This window comes from Taudactylus pleione, unplaced genomic scaffold (genome assembly GCF_031769625.1).
Source record: "Taudactylus pleione unplaced genomic scaffold, aTauple2 ptg000188l, whole genome shotgun sequence".
NCBI classification, from domain to species: domain Eukaryota; kingdom Metazoa; phylum Chordata; class Amphibia; order Anura; family Myobatrachidae; genus Taudactylus; species Taudactylus pleione.
In genome coordinates this window covers 4,735,708-4,756,437 of record NW_028284590.1, presented here as the reverse complement: position 1 = coordinate 4,756,437, position 20,730 = coordinate 4,735,708, and the positions used below count along the sequence as shown (strand labels likewise).

The window sequence follows — 20,730 nt, the reverse complement described above, 5'->3', positions numbered from 1 at the left end:
CCATGAAGCCATGGCCCTTTTTTGGGTGCATTATGTCCCTTTGAAAAATGAGGGGGGCGCCAATGCTCTTTCTGGCACAGGACACCAAAAAGTTTAGTTACGGCTCTGCCCGTCACATAGCTGTATAGTGTCGTTATTTCTTAGAATTAAGCAAGTTAGAGTGAGTGTAGTGTGTATCAGCCGATAGTTTATAAATCAAATACAGCAATTACAATGAAATAACCCAATAATACATCTGTTTTAGCAATTAACAACTCAGACTCAGTAGAGGCAAAACCCTTTTATTCAGAGACCAAATGAGTAGAGGTTGAAACAAATAGGGGGTCTGTTAAGCACTCGGTGCCAGAGGTGTTACAGTCACCCCACCAACCCAGCACAGAGTGAGCCAAGCAATACAACATATTTCTGTACACAGAGACAGAGGTGGTCTAGACCCCACATGCTCTTATTTTTCCTGAATATAGCACCAATAAGAGAAAAAAATATATATTAACCTCTGCACTTCCGGATTGATTGTACCAAAATCTGAAGTCTGCCAGCGATCCTATGTTCAGCGGAAGTGCAGAGGCGTACAACGTGAGTAAACCGCACCGGAAGCAAAGTGGTTCATCATGTAATTTCACTTAATGTACAAAATAAAAATGATGGTCCCTGTTTATTTTGTTTTGGTCATTATTGAGAAAAAAAAAATTAAATGGATAAAAAAATATGTTAAAAAAACTCTTGGATTATATATCTGAAATATGACATTTACATGGCGGACAATAACGGTTTTTTTGTACAGCGTTCGGTCCAGCTCACAGGTATGTTTTTTTTTTTCCATGTGTTGAGTAAAACCTGTATATCGTTTATGTATAAATCACCAGGATCACCACCAGATGTGCATGGCATGTTCTCTACAGATGGAATGATTGCTGATAAGACTGGTACTGTATATAAGTAATCCTAGGGGTATACTGTATGTACTAAAATGCGGATCTTTAGAATTGAAGTTGTTGCCCAGAGCAACCAATCAGATTCTAGTTATTATCTTCTAGAAGCTGCTAGATAAATGATAAGTAGAATCTGATGGGTTGCTATGGGCGACAACTCCACTTCTAAAAACCCGCACGTTAGTAAATATACCCCCCTAGTCTCATTAATGGGTGATTTATTGGGCAGCCACTTTTGTCTTTTGACCAAAACATTTTGTGTTTTGAGCATCTACTGTTTACAGATTTCATTTATACAATAAATCCTTATAAAAAAAAAAAAACTTAATTTCTAGGACACAGAATATACAGGCAAGCCCAGGCAAGGTTCTGTAAATTTAAGTAAGTGTGACTTTTTTTTTGTAGGGTCAACCTCTTGTGTAATCTGGGTTCCTGTGTGTATATGGGAATGTACATTACAGATACATGTAAAGACATATATATACCCCCACTAAAGCCATTACCCCTCTCTCATACCTTTTTTTTTTTTTTAAGAAATCAGTGTCTAAATTGAAATATTAAACATGTCATAGCGAATACTGTGCCGAGGGACTAATATCTCTGAGCATCCTGGAACCCTGAGAAAATTGTGATGCCAAAATAGTGCCGGCTTTTTTCTCTCATACTAAGGGGACACAAAGAAAAGGGCAATTTACCCCAGAAAGGTGAATACAATGCAGTCAAAACATTGTGAACACTTTTACCGTTTCACTAAAATGAAGGAGGAATGCCTGCCCAATTCATCTCAGGGTTCAGAGGAAGGTACAGTATGAGGGCCTTTGATGGACAGGATAGAATTAAAATCATTATTATCTTGGATCACAGTGCATGTGGCTGAGGTTACGACTCCAGCCTAACGTGTCGGGAAGAGACGAGCTATTAATCTACTGGGTTTTAAGAGAAACTCGGCGGCTCACGGTTTTGTACAGGACACCACGAAGGAGAGAAGGGTAGTCAGCTACACGGAACAGGTTCCTGTCATTGAAGGAGGCTTTGGGATCCGCAGGAGCACCTGTGAGCAGTACTCGTAAATTATCCTCATGGGGTCGGTTTCCTACGGCCAAGACGAAGATCTCAATCCCGGCATCTCGAGCAGCTCGCGCTGCCTCTAATAGTTTTTCCTGCGCCTGCGTGTTCCCATCAGAGAAAAGCAGAAGCTTCTTGCTTGCTCCAGCGCTAGAGACTTCTCGGAAGAGTTCAGTCACAGCAGTCAGTGCTGCTCCTACATCGGTGGCACCATTCAGGAATTTCATCTTATCTATCACACTTACCACCTCAGTGTAATTGGACCAGAACTGTGGTTCCATTTCTACCTGAGTAGCGCCACTGTACTGCACTATAGAGACACGCACAGAGTCAATATCGGGACTCTCGGCCTCCAAGAAACGTTTTACCACTCTCTGCACAAAGTTTTTGCTTGTTAGGAAGTTTCGGCTGCCAACGCTGGCTGAACTGTCCACGAGAATGGTGATGTCAGCGGGGGCCTCAAATTTGACTGTGCGAGGAGAGAAAAGAAGCTGAAATCATTGTACATACAGCTCTCACTACTAACACTACACAATACAAAAATTTGCTATGTTCTTTATTTTTGCTGAAGATATTGCTGATGACTATAGTTCATAACTAACTACTAAATATACTTATGCTTTACATGTCCAATACATTATCACATAGCTCATTTATATAGCCATGCAGAAGGTGCCCAATACATTATCACATATCTAAATACCGGCGCCGAAATCCCGTCAGGTCGGGATCCCGGCACCAGTATCCTGACTGTCCACATCCCGAAGGGTAAGTATCGGGGTGTAGGGGGAGCTTAGCGTTAGGTAGCGGGGTTAGGTTTAGGCATTAGGGGGAGGGTTCGGATTAGGGTGTGGGGTAGGGGAGGTTAAGATTTGGCACTAGGGGGGGAGGTTAGGTTTAGGCAACGGGGAGGGGGTCTTAGGTTTAGGGTGTGAGAAGAGGGGGAGGTTAGGTTTAGGCACTAGGAAGGGGGGGTTAGGTTTAGGCACCAGGGAGGGAGGGTTAGGGTAGGGAAAATACTTACCATGGGTTTGTATGGGTGTCGGGATGTCGCTGACGGTATTCTGAACAGCGGCATCCCAAAAGCCGAGATATCATACCCAACCCATATAATTTATATACTCATTCAGAAAGTGCTCAATACATTATCACATAGCTCGTTTATATACACATGCAGAAAGTGCTCAATACGTTATATAACATAGATAATTTATATACAGTGGCGTCACAAGGGGGGTGCGAGCCGCACTCGAGTGTCACCCGTCGAGAGGTGACACCAAGGTGCAGGCTCCCTCTTAGTGACAGGAGCCGAGTGTTGCATGTGTAGCATTAAGTGCAGCACTCGGCTCCTGTCACAGTGAGGGAGCCGGCATTGCCCGTGCCCGCACCTCCGACAGCCCCCAGCACCCCACTGACGAGTTTAACCACGAGCCGCATAGCCGGGACTGGGTACGGGCCGCGAGGTCACGCCCCTTTCCAAGGCCATGCCCCTTCACTTCACGAGGCCACGCACCCTTTTCGGCATCGCGCGGCTGTGCCGCGTGCATGGCATCTCTCCCCGCATCGGGTGTCACCACAGGGAGGGACGCCACTGTTTATATACCCATGCAGAAGGTGCCCAATACATTATCACATAACTCATTTATATCCCCATGCTATTGATGCACAATACATTATCACATAGCTAATTTATATCCCCATTCTAATGATGCACACTACATTATCACATAGCTAATTTATATCCTCATGCTAATGGCGCACAACAGTAAATCTTCTAAAAGGAACAAGAAGAAGTGTTACCCACAGCAACCAATCAGAATTTAACTATCATTTATAAAGTACATTCAATAAAATGTCAGTCAGGGATATATTTACTAAGAATCGTGATTGGAGGTTTACTAAAGCAAAACACTGGTGTAAAAAAACAATCCAAACAGAAACACATGGCCAAACACGTAAGTACTTTCCATAGACAGGTATAAAACTCACGGATTTACTAAGAATTGTGTTTATAAAAACACGGTAGAACATGTAGCAAAATAGAAGAATTCAATAGACCTCCCTGTGAGCTGCGTGCAGGGGTGTATCTAGGGGTCCGGGCGCCCCTGGCAACGTAATGGACTGGCGCCCCCCATAGTTTCTGAAAAATTACACTATACACTAAGTACTTATGTCTCCCCAGCAAGTATCCCTTCTGTCTCTCCAGCCAGCCCCCATGTTTCATCAGCCAGCACCTCCATCTGTCTCCTCAGCCATCCCCCTGTCTCCCCAGCCATCCTCCTTCTGTTTCTCCGGAATCGGTATGTATTATCCTGACGCGAGAACCCGGACCTCACCCTAAGTGCCTAACCCTAACCTCCCCCCAGGGGTGCCTGTCATTAGTACCCCGCGGTCGGAATCTCGACTGTTGGCTTCCTGACTGCATCCCATTTCTCCAGCTACCCCTTCTGTCTCAAAAAACCAGCCACCCTTATGTACCACACTGTGTGTGTATGTATATATAATATATATATATATGTATATATAAAATATTTTTAGCTGGACTATATAAAATTAGTCACCCAGTCTGCCCCCATAAAGGCAGTGCGATGCCAGTAGTGAGGTCTCGATGAGTAGGAGGAGTCCCTCCCAGGCCGCATTCACAGAACTCAGCTCTAGCTTCTCACTGAATCTACAGGCAGGCGGCCGGCAGCATACCTGACCCTGTAGGTGATGTCACCCGGAGGAGACACTGAGACCCTATGCGGCGCATGAAGGCCTTGTGAAGCCTTTCACTGCGCCAGTCTTTTTCCCAGGTTATGCCCAGGTTTCTCTGACTGCCCCCTGCTCCTCCGGTAGGTGTGGTGGTGACCCGGCAGGGTTTAATGGGTGGGACCTCGCTCGGACAGGCTGTTTTGAGGAAAAAAATACTCCTGTCACCAGCGGTTTCTGAGGGGGCAGCGGGCCTATTTTCATTGGAAGAATTTCGACCCCTTTGCCGCGGGTGGCACTGCCGGATGGCGCCCCCCTCTAGGTCGGCGCCCCTGGTGAGTGCCATCCTGGCCAATAGGTAGATACGCCCCTGCGTGTTCTGCAAAAGCGCTGCATACAGTAGATCAGTGTCATCTGGGCAGTGCTTCTGTGTTATAGGTGTGATAAAGTTTTAAAAATGTGAAAAAAACACAGCGTGGCTTGGCTCTCACCCCCCAAAAGCCTAACCAGCCCGGAACCTCTGAGCCTGTTCTGGTAAAGGGAAAATGGGAAAAACCGGTGTGGTGTTCCCCCTATTTTCCTATAACCAGCAGCGGGCTGAACCTAAGCCATAGCAGGGGGACACACAGCATGGGGTCCCCCTGCCAAAGCATTCACCAACCCCAAACTGGTCAGCCCAGAAACTGGTCAGTCCTCGGAAAGTGGGGACCCCAAAAATAAAATGGGGACCCCTCTCCTGAGGATCAATCAGCACTGCTGGCAGTGGGTGCAGGGGTAATCTGTAAAATATAGGAATAAAATTGTTCTTTACAGTGAGACTACAGGTCTCAGAAGCCTACCCTGCAGCACCTGTAGAACCACAAGTGCCAGCAGGCTGCTGGCACCTGTACCCCCACTGTGAAGATATTTAACAAAAACAGAGTGGGCCTGATTCAGACCCGCTCGCGAGCGCTGAGCGCTCGCAAGTGGGTTGATGGTGCCCTAGTGCGCATGCCTGATGTCGCGATGGTCTTGACCATCGCGACCATCTTTTTGCCCGCTCGCATAAGCCAGGAGGCCGCTCCAATTTTAGGTAGGAGGGCCCTGATTCAGAGCGAGCGCTCTGGTCAGAGCGTCCGGCTCTGAATCAGGCCCAGTATACGGATACATTTTTTAACTCTTTATTACACATTCACTCGTTCACTCACTCGCACTATACCCCTACTTCATGGCACTGGTCAGTCCTCTTCTCCAGTAGGCATCCAGGGTCTTTTAAAATAAAATGGGGTCTCCACTTTCTGAGGATTGTCAGCCCTGGACTGACCAGTTTGGTATTGGTGAATACCCTATTCAGTGTGTCCTCCTGCTATGGCATTGTTACTACCCAGACTGGTTCTAGAAAAATAGGGGGAATCCCATGCCGAGCTCAGAGGTCCAGGGCTAGTTATGCTTTTTTTTTGGGGGGGGGGGACCCCACTACCTTTTTTTCTTAATTTTTAACAGTTTCTTCCACCTACTGTACAACACACAAAAGTCTGCACAGATCACACTGACTGTGCAGTGTTTCTGCAGAACACACTGCTCACAGGCAGGTCTATTCATTCCAGTCCACTAGGACTGAAATCGCACACGATCAAAAATGATGGCATAGACCATCGAAATACATGATTCAGTGAAATACGATTCTTAGTAAATCCAGGTGTGAGAAAAACTCACACATGTCCCAGCAATGTCCAGTGTGTTCAATCTAGACATGGTTCTAGAGTCTATGGGCAATGCCTCAATGTGTCTTCTGTAGAAGGCAGAAGGCTGGATAATGTAACTGCCACACCAAGGTTCTTTCACAGGTGCTTTATCGACTCCCCTACTAGACAACGCTAGTAGACCATACCTGAAGACTATCTGGCTGCCCCCACCGGGAGGGGGAGCCAGGTTGGCATAGCTGGGGGCCTGGTGTGGCATAGGGGGACGTGATGACAAATAATATGAGATATGGTAAGAACTTACCCTTGTTATCTCTATTTCTACGAAGTCCATAGGGTTCCACAGGATACCTTGGGTATAGGTGTGACGTCAGTCGCAGGGCACCAAAGAGTTAAGCTTTCAGCCTCCCAGGATGCACTAGGTCCCCCTCCTATACCCCGCCCCCGGGCCAAGGCACCTCAGTTAGTTACCAAGCCATAGGCCGGAGGAGGAGAAGGAAGAGAGAGAACAAAGATCTGGACACATACAAGAATCACATTCTCACCAGAGGGAGACGGAAAACCGGTGACCAGAGCAAAGCCCATCTGCAGCACAGGTGCGACAGGGCGGGAGTCCTGTGGAACCCTATGGACTTCGTAGAAATAGAGATAACAAGGGTAAGTTCTTACCATATCTCATATTTTCTACTTCAGGGTCCATAGGGTATCCACAGGATACCTTGGGGATGTCCCAAAGCAGTATCCTTTAAGGGTGGGGACGCTCCTGTGCAGAAAGGAGAATCCGCCGCCCGAAGGAAGCATCCTGAGAGGCGAAGGTGTCAAACCTGTAATACCTCACGAAGGTATGGACAGAAGACCACGTAGCAGCCTTGCAGATCTGAACTGCCGAGGCACCACGTCGAGCTGCCCACGAAGGACCCACAGACCTAGTGGAATGAGCCTTCAGAGAAGGAGGGACCGGTAGGCCTTCATGAAGATAAGCTTCAGAAATAGCCATACGGATCCAGGCTGCCAAAGTTTGCTTTGAAGCAGGCCAACCCTTTTTACAGAAGCCATAGAGGACAACAAAGCGTCCGACTTCCTAAACAAAGAAGTGCGGTCAACATAAGTCCTTAAGGCCCGCACAACATCCAAAGAGGCCTCACCCACGGAAAGACCCGGTGAGTTAAAGGCCGGAACAACTATTTCCTCGTTAACATGAAACTGGGAAACAACTTTGGGAAGAAACTCGGGCCGAGTGCGGAGCACTGCCCTGTTCCCATGAAAAACCAAGAAAGGGGGTCTACAAGAAAGAGCCCCTAACTCAGAAACACGTCTGGCTGAAGCAACGGCCAGAAGGAAAACAGTCTTAGCTGTTAGCCATTTAATATCCACTGAGCCCAGTGGTTCAAACGGCGGTCCTTGGAGAGCCCTCAGGACCACAGCCAAATCCCAAGGCGCCACAGGTGGAACAAAGGGCGGCTGAATACGGAGAACACCTTGCATAAAGGTGCGCACATCCGGGATTGTAGCAATCCTACGGTGAAACCAGACAGATAGGGCCGAAACCTGTACCTTCAAAGAAGCAAGGCGAAGCCCATGATCTAGTCCCGCTTGCAGGAAGGCGAGAATCCGAGACAGACGAAACTCCCGCGGTGCATAACCTCTCGGTCGACACCACTGGAAGAACGTATGCCACACGCGATGGTATATCCTCGCGGAAGACTGTTTCCGAGCTCGTAACATGGTACGCACCACAGAGCTGGAAAACCCCCAGGACCTCAGCATGGCCGTCTCAACAGCCACGCCGCCAAAGACAGCCGAGTCAGGTCCGGGTGAAGACAAGGACCCTGAGACAGAAGGTCCGGTCGTAGCGGCAACCGCAGAGGACTGTCCACGGACAGACCCTGAAGGTCTGAGAACCAGTGCCGTCTGGGCCACGCGGGAGCTATCAACAGGAGCGTCCCTCCTTCCTGTTTGAATTTCCGGATTACCCGTGGAAGAAGGGAGACCGGAGGGAACAGGTATGCGAACCTGAACGTCCACCGGACGGACAGAGCATCCACCAGAGACGCCCCTTCATCTCTTGTGCGAGACCCGTACACCGGCAACTTGTTGTTGTGCCGGGACGCCATGAGGTAGATTTCTGGAAGACCCCACCTGTCCACCAGTAGTTGAAAAACGTCCGGGTGCAGGGACCATTCCCCTGGATGAACGTCCTGGCGACTTAGAAAGTCCGCCTCCCAATTTAGCACTCCCGGAATGAAGACCGCTGATATGGCCGGAAGATTGCGCTCCGCCCAAACCAGGATCCGAGAGACCTCTACGAGAGCCGCCCGACTGCGAGTTCCTCCTTGCCTGTTTATGTAGGCCACGGTGGTAGCATTGTCCGACTGGACCTGCACCGGGTGACCCTGGAGAAACCGCTGTGCCTGCAGGAGAGCATTGAAGACCGCACGGAGTTCCAAGATATTTATTGGAAGCTCCGCTTCTGTCGGTGTCCACCTGCCCTGGAACAAGTGTGGACCCGAAACTGCTCCCCAGCCCCGAAGACTGGCGTCCATTGTCAACAGGACCCAATTTGGAACCCAGAACGGACGTCCCTTGTTGAGGTGGGTCGTCTTTAACCACCACGCAAGGGACAGGCGAACCTCCGGGGTGAGCACAATCGTCTGGAACTTCAGAGACTGAGGCAGCCCGTTCCACTTGGACAGGATCAGGTGCTGCAGAGGTCTGGAGTGAAACTGGGCGTATTCCACCATGTCGAACACCGACACCATGGAGCCCAGTAACCTCATCGCCGAGTGTAAGGACACCCGGCGGCTGTGCAGACAACTGCGCACCCTTGACTGTAAAGCAGAGATCTTGTCCTCCGTCACGAAGATCCTTTGCTGTCCCGAGTCCAATAAGGCTCCAAGATGCAGAATCCTCCGAGACGGGATTAGAGTGGACTTCTGCCAGTTGATTAGCCAGCCGTGCCATTGCAGCAGTGCAATGGTCAGGTCCAAGTGGTGTAACAGGAGCTCTGGAGATCCTGCCACCAATAACAGGTCGTCCAAGTACGGCAACATGCGGACTCCTTGCAGCCGCAGAGAAGCCGCCATGACCGCCATAGCGTCCTGTAAGTTCAATGACACCATGTAGTCCCCAGGTTCCAGCGCCAGAATGATGGACCGTAGGGTCTCCATCCGAAACTTCGGGACCCGCAAAGACTTGTTGAGTGCTTTGAGGTTGAGAATCGGACGATATGACCCATTGGGTTTCTGTACCAAAAATAGATTTGAATAGAAACCCTGGCCCCTCTGGGAGAATGGAACAGGCACTATAACTCCAGCCTGGAGCATAGTGTGCAATACCTTCCGCAGCTCCGTAGCCTTGTTCCGGTCTGATGGTAGACCCGTGGTGAAGAATCGAGCCGGGGGTCTGTGCCGGAAGGAGAGGGCGTACCCGTGAGAGACCACCTCCAGAACCCAAGTGTCTGTCGTAGTGAACGACCAACACCGGGAGAACTGCAGCAGGCGGCCTCCCACCCTGGGATCCCCCAAGGGGAGACCCGGACCGTCAGGCCGCAGGCTTGTCATCTGGCTTGGGGGCCGGACGTCTGGTACTCCATGCCTGTTTCCGGGGCTTGACCGATTTCTTAGGGCCAGCTTGTCGAGGAAACGACTGTGGTTTGGGCCTGCCCTGGGCCCTAGATGACCGAAAGGACGATGGTCCAGAACCAGAAGGAGCAGCGGCCGACGGGAGACAAGCAGATTTGGCTGCCGCCAGCGTGGCCACAATCTTATCCAGATCCGGACCGAAGAGAACTTCTCCGGTAAACGGCAACGCTTCCAGACCTTTCTTGGATCTGCGTCCGCCTTCCAGGATCGCAGCCACAAGGTGCGACGAGCAGCTACCGCTGCTGAAGAAATTCTAGACACCAGAGTACTAATGTCTAGAGCCGCCTCGTTGATGTAGGTGGCCGAATCACGGAGATTGCCAATCAACTCCGCCTGTTCGGCCGGACAGTCGGATTCAAAAGAAGCCTCTAATGAATCCGCCCAGCGCTCCATCGCTCTGGCAACCCAGCAAATGGCCATAGCCGGCCGTGCTGCCCCCCCTGCAAGGGAATAAGCGGACTTCAGGCAGATTTCTACCTTGCGGTCCGTAGCATCCTTAAGGGAGGACATGGATGGCATCGGCAATGTGGCACTACGGACCAGACGGGTCACGTGAGAATCCACCTGTGGAGGGGATTCACACTTAGCAAAATAATTATCCGCGAACGGATAAGCCACCGCCAGGCGTCTCTGCGGCTGGTATCTTTTGCCAGGTTGTTTCCACGCCTCCTCTAAATGGTCCACCAACTGACCCGAAAGAGGAAAGACTGTGGCATCGCCCTTCACATCTTTCAAAAAGGCATACTTAGATTTAGCCGCTGGGGGAACTTCGTCCTCAATCACCAAGGCTGTGCGGACCGCCCGAATAAGTCCAGGAATATATACTTTGGACTTAGCATCAGCGTCCTTAGTATGGAAAGGTTCCTGATCGTAAGGATCCAGAATCTCCCCATCATCAGACGTCCCTTCGTCATCCTCCTAAGGAGCGGACAGAGACGCCACCGGCCTTTTATGAGGCCGCATCACAGACTCCCCTTGCAACACATCCGACAAGTGCTGTACAGAACTCGTCAGGGAGTTAACCCACGCTGGCTCCTGAGAACCCGGGAGCGGGGAAATAGGGAGACTGTGGGGTACCACCAATTGTCGTGGGAACCCCTGCATGGGTGACGACACCACAGACTGCTGGGACAAACCCATCGGAGTAAACGCGGGCTGCGGAGCTAACTGGCCCACTAAAGCTGTTAACGCCTGAGCGAAACAAGCCCAGGGCGCCTCCTGTACCGGTGCTGTAACCGTAATAGGCCGCGCCATGGACAAACACTGCCGGCAAAGGCCCTCCGCGCTACCCTCCCCCTCCGCTAACGGTACTTTGCACGTGGTACACTGTAGCCGGAGGGGAAAATCACTTTCAGACATGATGGCACCACGTATGTGACCTCTCTCACCAATTAAGTATTAAATAGGCGAGAGACCACCCTGCAGCACCGCACCGCAAGGGCTTTAGCAGAAAGAACAGGGACAGTAATAAAGCTGACAGTTTAGAGAAGAAAAGTTACAGGCAGCGCTAGCACAGTCACATACAATGCAGAGAAATAACAATTCCTGCACTAACAGCGCTGATCACTCAACTACACAGACACAGGGCCTGGTAGGACACAGCGCTGCATACACAGACCTGAGCCACAGCGGAGGAGAGGTATGCGGGGGGACCCAGACCACGATGCTTCCTTCCAGACTTCCAGCAGCGTTCACCATGCGTTGCAGAGAAGATGGCCGCCGAGGAGCAGAGAGAAGCTGGCCTGGGGGAGGAGCGCTGACACAGGACCAGTCAGCACAGTGCAGAGAGGGCTGTGTGCAGCGGGGGAGGCGCCGGCTGTGAGACAGGGAAGGCGCGCTCCCCTGGCATGCATTTAACCCCTGGGACGCCGCAGCGCTACCGCTCTGCTGCGGTCCGCTGTCCCAGGGGGTAGTGGAAGCGCAGGTTGGTCGCCTGGCTCCACGCTGCAGCCAGTCCCCAGGGAGCCCCCTGCCTGGGGACTTAGGACCATGTGATCAGCGGGGACCCACCGCGGGACCCCGCTGCTTACCTCTGTCCCCCTTGAATCCGGCCATGGTCCGGAACATCTGGGGTCACCGCTAGCTGTGACCCCAGACGCCCACCAGCATCCCCGGATCAGTACCGGCGTTCTGGTACCGGCGGGGTGTAGGGAAGACAGCATGGACGTCAGGACTGACTGTCCATGCTGTTCATCCAGATGTGCAGCCACAGCTGCATGAAGAAAAAGCTTCAGGGGCTCTTCTAGCCCCCACTCCAACAGGTGCACCCGACTCCGGCCGGGCACCAAACTAAACTGAGGTGCCTTGGCCCGGGGGCGGGGTATAGGAGGGGGACCTAGTGCATCCTGGGAGGCTGAAAGCTTAACTCTTTGGTGCCCTGCGACTGACGTCACACCTATACCCAAGGTATCCTGTGGATACCCTATGGACCCTGAAGTAGAAATTTGCGTAATTGTGGCTACAATGTTGCAATTCAGCGCAAATCACGCCATCAGCCGCCCACTTCACTATGGAAGATGGCGGCACCGGATGGACAAGGGCAGCTCTGGGAGACTTGAATACTCTACCAGGCGGCCGGGATCCCCACCCGAGCTTCGGGAGCCTCCCGGCCGTTCTGTGTGGGTGGGCAAGTCTGTAGTAGACACATCTAAATTTGGCTTTTTAGTTGCTATTAGATTGGGATTCCTCTAGGTAAAAAAAATATATATATATAAAAATAAAAAGTCCAAAGATAAGTGTGAATGGGTGAAGAAGGGGAGAGCAGGCAAAATGATTGCACAAGTACATGATGTCAATGTGTAACATCTATTATACCTGATATTGTATATTGAGGCTTAGGGGTCTAATTACTAAGCAGTGTTAGGAGACAGAGTGAAAAGTGGTAAGGTGCCAGCCAATCAGCTCCCAACTGTCATTTTTCAAACACAGCCTGTGAGATGACAGTTAGGAGCTGATTGGCTGGCACCTTATCACTTTTCACTCTGTCTCCTAACACTGCTTAGTAAATAGACCCCTTAATTACAATGCACTATAGGGAATAATAGGTGAATCCATTACTATAAAAAAATTGTCTGAACCCATGATATGTGTAGTTTACATTTTTAACCCTGGACATTGTAGATGATTGAAAGGAATACTTACTGGCACAAGTGTAATCTGGGCATTTCTTGTCTGTAAAAAAGCAAAATGAAAGGTCACATGATCCACTCCCATCTAGACTGCTGTAATGCTACTGCCACATAGCTTGTGTACAAAATGCCCCAGTCCATCTTACTAAGGGGTTTATAAGTGAACAGAATATGGGGGAAATGTACCAAGCCTTGGAGAGAGAGAAATCGGACTGAGATAAAGTACCAACCAATCAGCTCCTATCTATCTTTGTTCAAACCAAGCCTGACATAGTTAGGAGCTGATTGGTTGGTACTTTATATCCATCCACTTTATCTCTCTCCAAGGCTTAAAACATAGACCCCCCCTAACTGAGAAAGCCCTGAGCAAAGACTTTATTATATCAACAATTAGCTTAATCGTACACATAAAACAAATTTGTATTATAGATATGGCGCCAACAAACACTGGTCACATGGTAAGTTTATCACGCCATCATTCACCATTAACTGCGTTGCACTTCAGAGGTGTTACTATTGGGGAATGGGTGGGTGTAGCACCACATCTTACAGTGCATCCTTTTTACGTTCGGGAAACACTAGATTGTGCTATTGTACAATACAAAATATATATATATGTGTGTGTGTGTATCTTTAAATACATTGCATCAGCCACGTTTCATTACCTTTGCAGATATGTGCAGTCAGATTATGCAGGAAGCCATCTTCTAGTAGCTCTGCATAGGTGTTCCTCTGTAGAGAAAGGCTCTTTATATGCGTTTGTGATGATTTTGTACACGCAATATCCGCTAGTTGGTCAGGGTTGGCGGGAGACTGGAAAATGTCTCCGACTCCCACAGAAACAACCTGTTGGAGAGAAAGAGTATGAGCAAGATGCCATAATACATGGAGGAGGTACAGAGGTAATAGAGGTCTTCTTACTGGAGTAACTGAGCAGAGGGCTGCCAGTGATTTGGGGTCTCTCAGGACATCAGAGTGACCATCTGTCAACACAAGTGCCACTCTCTTCTCAGACGCAAACCGGTTCATCATGTTATCTTTAGTAAAATCAAGGGCAGTGCCTGTCCACGTGCCACCTGCGATCCAGCGTAAGTTCTTTATTGCCCTACAGAAAGAAGGCAACAAGATCCAAACTCATCAGCAGAAGAAAGATAAAAGGATTCTCCATCCTGTAGACGATTATGAGCTCGGATTTCTATTACTCTTGCGGGTACAGTTGTAGATGGTATTAAGACAGATACTGGGGGAGATGCATCAAACCTTCAAGAGATAAAGGGCCTGATTCAGACCCGGTCGCAAGCGCTGAGCGCTCGCAACCGGGTCGATGGTGGTCCAGAGCGCATGCGCACGACGGAGCCGGCTCCGTCGTGCACATGTGCGAGACCCGGATAGCGACGGGCAAGCCATCGCTCTGGGTCTCGCACCAAAGGGGGTGTGCTGTCGATGATGAGTGACAGCATGCCCCCTTTGGTGGGCGGGCCGGGGGGTGGCTGCCCAGACGGAGGTGTTCTGAGGAGAACGCCTACCGTCTGGGAGCGGCCTCACTGACATCACAAGTGAAGTCAGTGGGAGAGCTTTCGCCTCTGTTTGAGCCGAAAGCTCTCTGGGGCTTGCGGCAATGAGACCCTACCACAAGGGTCTCATCGCAAGCCCAATGGTCGCGATGGTCTTGACCATCGCGACCATCTTCCTGGCCGCTCGCTACAGCAATGGGTGGTCACCCACAGCTATGCGAGCGGCCTGGAGGCCGTTCTAAAAAAAAAAAAAAAGACCGGCCCTGATTCAGAGCGAGCGCTCTGTCAGCGCGTCCGGCTCTGAATCAGGGCCAAAGTGTAGAAGTTGCCCATAGCAACCAATCAGCTCCTAACTGTCATTTCAAAGACTATGTTAAATAAACGTTAGCTAGAGGTTGATTGGTTGCTGTGGGCAACTTTCTTCACTTTGTCTCTCTCAAAGGTTTGATACATCTCCCCCTATGTATTATACTATGGGCTGTATTCCATTAGGTTCGAAAAGTCAGTTTCTGCGGAAAAGTATCGCAAGTGACGTCATTTGCCATGCGAAAAGTTTCCTCCGTATTCAATTCTGGAGACTTTTCGCCGGTGCGGAAACTCAATGCAATGGGACCGGCGAATAAATTTCACCTATGAACAGGTGTCGAAAAAAAGTGCGGAATTGGGGTTTTGGGGTGCAAACATCGGAAACCCCCCCTGCACCTTTGGGACAGTCCCCCAAAGGAAAACTGCATTAAAAAAAGTTTCAAATTAATTCAGATCACCCCAAAAAAGTACTTTCCTTTTTGGGGTGAAAAAGTTCAAAGTTGGGGGACAAACTTAAAAACTAACGAAATAGACTCCAGGGGGGCCCCAAGTATGCCCCAGTTATTTTTAAGTTTGCATGTGCTTGTGCCAGGTGGATTTTTTAAGTTTTTTAAAACTACACTTTAGCAACTTTAAAATATGCTAGCCCCCATTTTCATGTACCCCAAATTTGCTGGGACTACTTATTTTCTGCAAAAAAACTGCTAAATGCTATTCTTCACCACTTCGGCAAAGATGCTAAATAGCAGCTATTGAGATAATTTAAGTACCCCAAATACTATCAGCAGGCCTATTGGGGGTATCTATAGTGATCCCCAATGCCAGTGCATCTTTTGGGGGGTGTCAGGCTGATTTCCCCAAATCTGACAATACTTTTCGCATGTTAGAGTTTCTCCGGGTCCCGTTTTCGACGATTTCTAATTGAATACGGGGAAAACGGGCACGCGCACGATGCTTTTTCGCATTGAAAACCAGTGATGTCTGTGAAAAGTCCGGCATGCGAAAAGTACAGGACTTTTCGCCTGGAATTGAATATGGCCCTATGTATGATAATTATGCAAGCTAAGTGTTCCATCTTCTTTTTTTGCTTGTAATGCTGGAAACAGTAACACTGACATGCTGAAAAAATGGGTCAGGGCCTCACTCACTCCTTCAGCTGGCCGATGGTCTTGATATTGGCATCGCCCATGGCTACAGATTCTGCTGTGTTTCCGTGACTGTACTGCACCACTCCAATCCTAGAATCTCCAGCATCAAACTGCGGTTAGAGACCCAAAGAGAACGTTCATATTGTGAGGTCATAGAAACATTCGTCTGGATGCAGCAATGAACCTACTGTGCGCCAGTTTGTGTAGCGTACATTTACACTGCACATGCTTACAAAGAGAATGCACGCATGTGTGCCAATGCAGGCTTGTGCCTATCTGCCAATTGCGCCTGCTTACGCCTGGAGAGGCGCTACGGGGCTACAGAGGGGGTATCAATGCGATTTTAAAAGTAATTTACACCCATTTTGTGGCCAAGTATGGCAAAACTGAGCCTATTGCATTGTTTTAAATATGTAAATAGTTTGTGTATGATAACTGCAATTATGGTAAAAGTAAATGTATGGAAACATTATAAGAGAATGTTAATATTGTGTAGGTATGGAAGCATTTACTCTGTACAGCTTACTTTCCGACTCTCCCGGAGGTGCGGGAGACTCCTGATTTTTCTGGTAGTCCCCCAGACCCCCGGAAGAGTGGGCGGATCTTACACATCCCGCCCACTTCCTAGTAAAGTGGGCAGGATGGGAAAATAATACCAGAACTCGTGGGTCCATAGGGAGGGGGTTAAAATAATGTGAAGAGGTCGGCCCCAACCCCGAAAGCGTTCAGCTGCATCTCCCCTCCAGGCTTTTCCCAGAGAGGAGAAACATATGCTGTAAAGATGAAACTAGAACCCGTCATTGCATAATAGATGGTTTGGTGACGTATTATTTTCTTGTCCAAAAACAGTGAAGCCGTGAGTTTTCTCACCTTGACATGTTCATCCCTACTCAGCCGATCAATGACCTTAATGATAAACTCTTTGGAAATCTGGAAATTAGCATGTCCAATACTCTCAGAACTGTCAACCACGAAGAGGACATCAATGGGACCACAGATGCAGTCTGCAGGACACACAGATGAGAAGACACAATGACTATCGCAGAAAGTCTACATTGCAGGAGGCGTGGAGAGTTCTCTGCAGCTATACAGCACATTCTCTGCTAAATACTGTGCACTGTGTGAGCAGCAGGGATGGAGCCGACAGATGGAGCAGGAGGAGTACAGGACATATGAAAAGGCTAAATAAGTAGCAGTAAGTATATGGAATGACACTGGATAGGAGCATGGACGGGCAGCACATTGGAACAGACATTCTTATTATATTGATGGAAAGCAATGAAAATAAGTAGATGAGTCTGAATAAGGTCTGAAATGGTGTGAGCACACTGGAAGTGAGGATAACGTATATACTAGCATTTGTAGGTTAGGCTATGGAGAAAACCAAAGTGTACATGCATTAGTAACCAATGCATACTTACCACAGCAAGCTGAAAAGGAAAGACACACAGGTTACACACCAATCAGAAAGAGATTGTCATATGCCAACCAAACATGTAAGATACAGGGGAGAATGAGCTGGCCTGAAGTCACACAGACACCACCAAGCAGACAAGAACTGAAGCATTTCAGCTCTCCAGACTGTTGGGAGGACAGTTCTTACTGAGGGGATGCGGTCAATATCCTGACGGAGGAGATTCCAGCGCTCAGAATGACAGCACCTTAATCCCGACACTTGTCAGAATCCCAGTGGCGGCATCCTGACCTCTGGAATCCCGAAGGAAAGTAGCGGGGTTGGGGGGAGGGTTAGTGTTAGGGTTAGAAAATAGGGAGAGAGTTAGGGTTAGGCACTAAGGGGGGAGAGTTAAGTTAGGTTTAGGGTGCTTGGAGGGGGAGATTAGGTTTAGGCACTAGGGGGAGGTTAGGGTAAGGCATTGGGGATGGAGAGGGGAGAGGTTAGGGTAGGGAGAGGGGGAGGGTTGGAATACTGACCAACAATTGGCGGTATTCTATCCCTGTTGGGATGCCGGAGTCGGGATTCTGACCGCAGGGATCTTGAGTGCCGGCCAGGGGCATATCTATAATGGGTGCAGGGTGTGCGGGGAACATGGGCCCCTGGGTCCAGGGGGGCCCCGCACCGCACACCCTGCACCCATAATGTTACTTACCTCTCCGGAGTCCCACGTCGGCGCGGGGGTCCGATGCTATAAAACGACTGGAAAATGGCCACGGCGGTCATTTTCCCGTCGTTTGCGCATGCGCATCACAGGGAAAATGGCTGCCACGCCCATTTTCCCGGTGATCTATGCATATACTATAGACTCTGGGCACACTCTAGTGTCCAGAGTCTATAACTCCGGCGCTGGCCGCGCACAGCTCAGTGCGCTGCCGGGCGGAGAGGAGGGGGCTTGGGTCGGAGACTGCACACGGACCCCCTCCTCTCTAGAAATGCCCCTTAGCTAACATTTTAGAAACATAATTAATGAAAGATGTTTATGTGCTTGGGATACCCCTGAGGCTCAAATAAGGGAATACAACTGGATTAGTACTTACAGCACATCTTCATTATAATGTCCAGAACTTCACATTCCTGCCGAATACACATAACAACGATTAATAGAAATTGTAACTAAATGTATAAACCAGACCACAAACAGTAAAAGTCTTTAACACTGAATAGTTTCCAGGCTCCTGATTTAGATGTAGAATGAGTCACTAGGAACATGTGTTTCATATGCCGCCTTAGTATTTCTGTATGGAGTCTCTTAATGCCAGCTTCTGGCACAGAAGGTGGGTATAACAAGACAGAGTGGCTATAACGAATCACCGATGGATGGGTGACCACACTCGGTAGTTGTGAAATCTGGCAATCCTTGCTATGAGTCTCCAATTATTTGTCATCATAATCTTATAGTATTGGCTAATTCATTGTGCCGAGAAGTAGGGAAATGACATGCCACAACAGTGCCATCAAGAATAAAAGGTGACTTACATCTGGTCCTGGTGGTCCTGGAGGTCCTAGAAGTCCCTACAAGGAAAGATGAACAAAGTTAAAAAATCAATTAACAAAATGAGGACCATTAAGTCAGTCAGGGAGCACAGAAGGGCATTAATGTGTAAAATGCAGTGACAGTGAAATGCCAATTGTAATCTGAACTAAGAGAGTATCTGTATGAGCAATCCCAAACCTTGGCCTGTATACAGTACCTGCACACTTTATTATAGTTTATAAAGCAAAGAGTCAATTTCCTAGCAATACATTTACAGTAGGTGTACCATATCATAGCAACCAATCAAACACTTGCTTTCATTTTCTAACTTGCGCTAAGCAGATTAAAGCTAATTGCTGTGGTTCCGTCACAATGAATGTAATATTAGATATGCCCTGGGTTCAGAGCACGAATTATTATCAGATAGTCTGCAGGTAGAATTTGTACTGCAATATTCACCGGTGGTCCTTCTGGGCCTCTGTAGCCCTTCGCTCCATTCAATCCTTTAGGGCCTGTAGCAGGATTCTGGGGGGAAAAAAGATAAATAATACCTGTCAAGGGTTTAAGTAGTTATTTATTTAACATGCAACGAAGCATTGAAGTAAAATGGATACGAAGAATGCAAATCCATGTGTACATCAGAAGTATGTACTTGGGGCATACATGCCTACCCTCCCGGTTTTCGTGGGAGGCCCCCGATTTTTCGGGTAACCCCCCGCACCCCCGGAAGGGTAGGCATTTCTCCCGCATTCTGCCCACTTCCTAGTGAAGTGGGCAGAATTAGGAGAATACCCGCGGCAATCGCGGGTCTCCGTGAAGGGGGCGGGGCTTAATCTGTGATTCTGCATGAATCACAGCATTTGGCCCCGCCCCCTATGTAAATTGTGCCCAATCGCGGAAATTTTACCGTGAGGGGGCGTGGCTTAATGACGCGAATCGTCGAGCCCCACCCCCGTCGGCCCCCTGCTGCTTCTCTTACCCGGGCTTCTCCCGGGAAGAGAATATTAAAGGTAGGCAACCCTGACGGGGTCTGATTTAGCAGTGCACGCAAGTTATTGCATTATTGGGAATCTGCTCGTGCGCAGGATCCATTCTGCGAGTGTGCGGAATGGGTCCTGTGTAGTCGCACGCAGACCTTGAATGCCTCTGCCGGATTGACAGGCAGAGGCATTTAAAGGGCATTGCGCCCCGTTTTTCCGGGAGTGGCCAGCCCATGATCTGCTTTGATCAATGCAGCGTCATGGGTTTGCAAGCCGTCCGGTCTTAGTAATCTGAGGCTTACTCAACTGGCCGGAGCCCCGATGACGTCCACCATCGCTACCTCACGCACACTTGCGCAAGGGCTGACCTTACTCAGGAATTGCTAACCTCATCCCACACAGTGAGTACGCAAACTGCGTATGGCATCGCAGGGGACAATTTATGCACGCCCCTGCAGCGGCGTTCAAATGCACTGGACCGTCTGCGTTTCGCCGACCACCTCCCCGTCACCATTCCCGCAAACGGTACTTCCTGTCAATCCCTCTGCGATGGGTCTGCGTAGTGACTGTGATCGCAGTCCCCATCGCATTGGAGCATAATCAGTGTAAGAATTGTTGCATTCACGGCACCTACATCATCACCAGGATCTCCAGCGTCCCCTTCATCTCCTTTTGGTCCAGGATAGCCCTTTGTCCCCTGCAGGAGATAACAT

At 49.3% G+C, this 20,730-nt stretch overlaps 1 protein-coding gene across 1 annotated transcript in view; it reads right to left on the bottom strand.

Moving 5' to 3' along the window:
* Positions 1-265: 265 nt before the first annotated feature.
* COL6A1 (collagen type VI alpha 1 chain) overlaps positions 266-20,730 on the bottom strand; it is a 55,489-nt gene continuing 35,024 nt past the window's right edge. The window contains exons 25-35 of the mRNA XM_088476385.1: positions 20,652-20,714; positions 19,497-19,562; positions 19,040-19,075; positions 18,601-18,637; positions 17,529-17,537; positions 16,978-17,111; positions 16,108-16,217; positions 14,061-14,244; positions 13,805-13,985; positions 13,153-13,182; positions 266-2,466 (exon numbers count right to left, since the gene is read on the bottom strand). Coding sequence (XP_088332511.1) covers positions 1,856-2,466; positions 13,153-13,182; positions 13,805-13,985; positions 14,061-14,244; positions 16,108-16,217; positions 16,978-17,111; positions 17,529-17,537; positions 18,601-18,637; positions 19,040-19,075; positions 19,497-19,562; positions 20,652-20,714 — 1,461 coding nt within the window. The 3' untranslated portion in view covers positions 266-1,855. The remainder of the gene's footprint in view (positions 2,467-13,152; positions 13,183-13,804; positions 13,986-14,060; positions 14,245-16,107; positions 16,218-16,977; positions 17,112-17,528; positions 17,538-18,600; positions 18,638-19,039; positions 19,076-19,496; positions 19,563-20,651; positions 20,715-20,730) is intronic.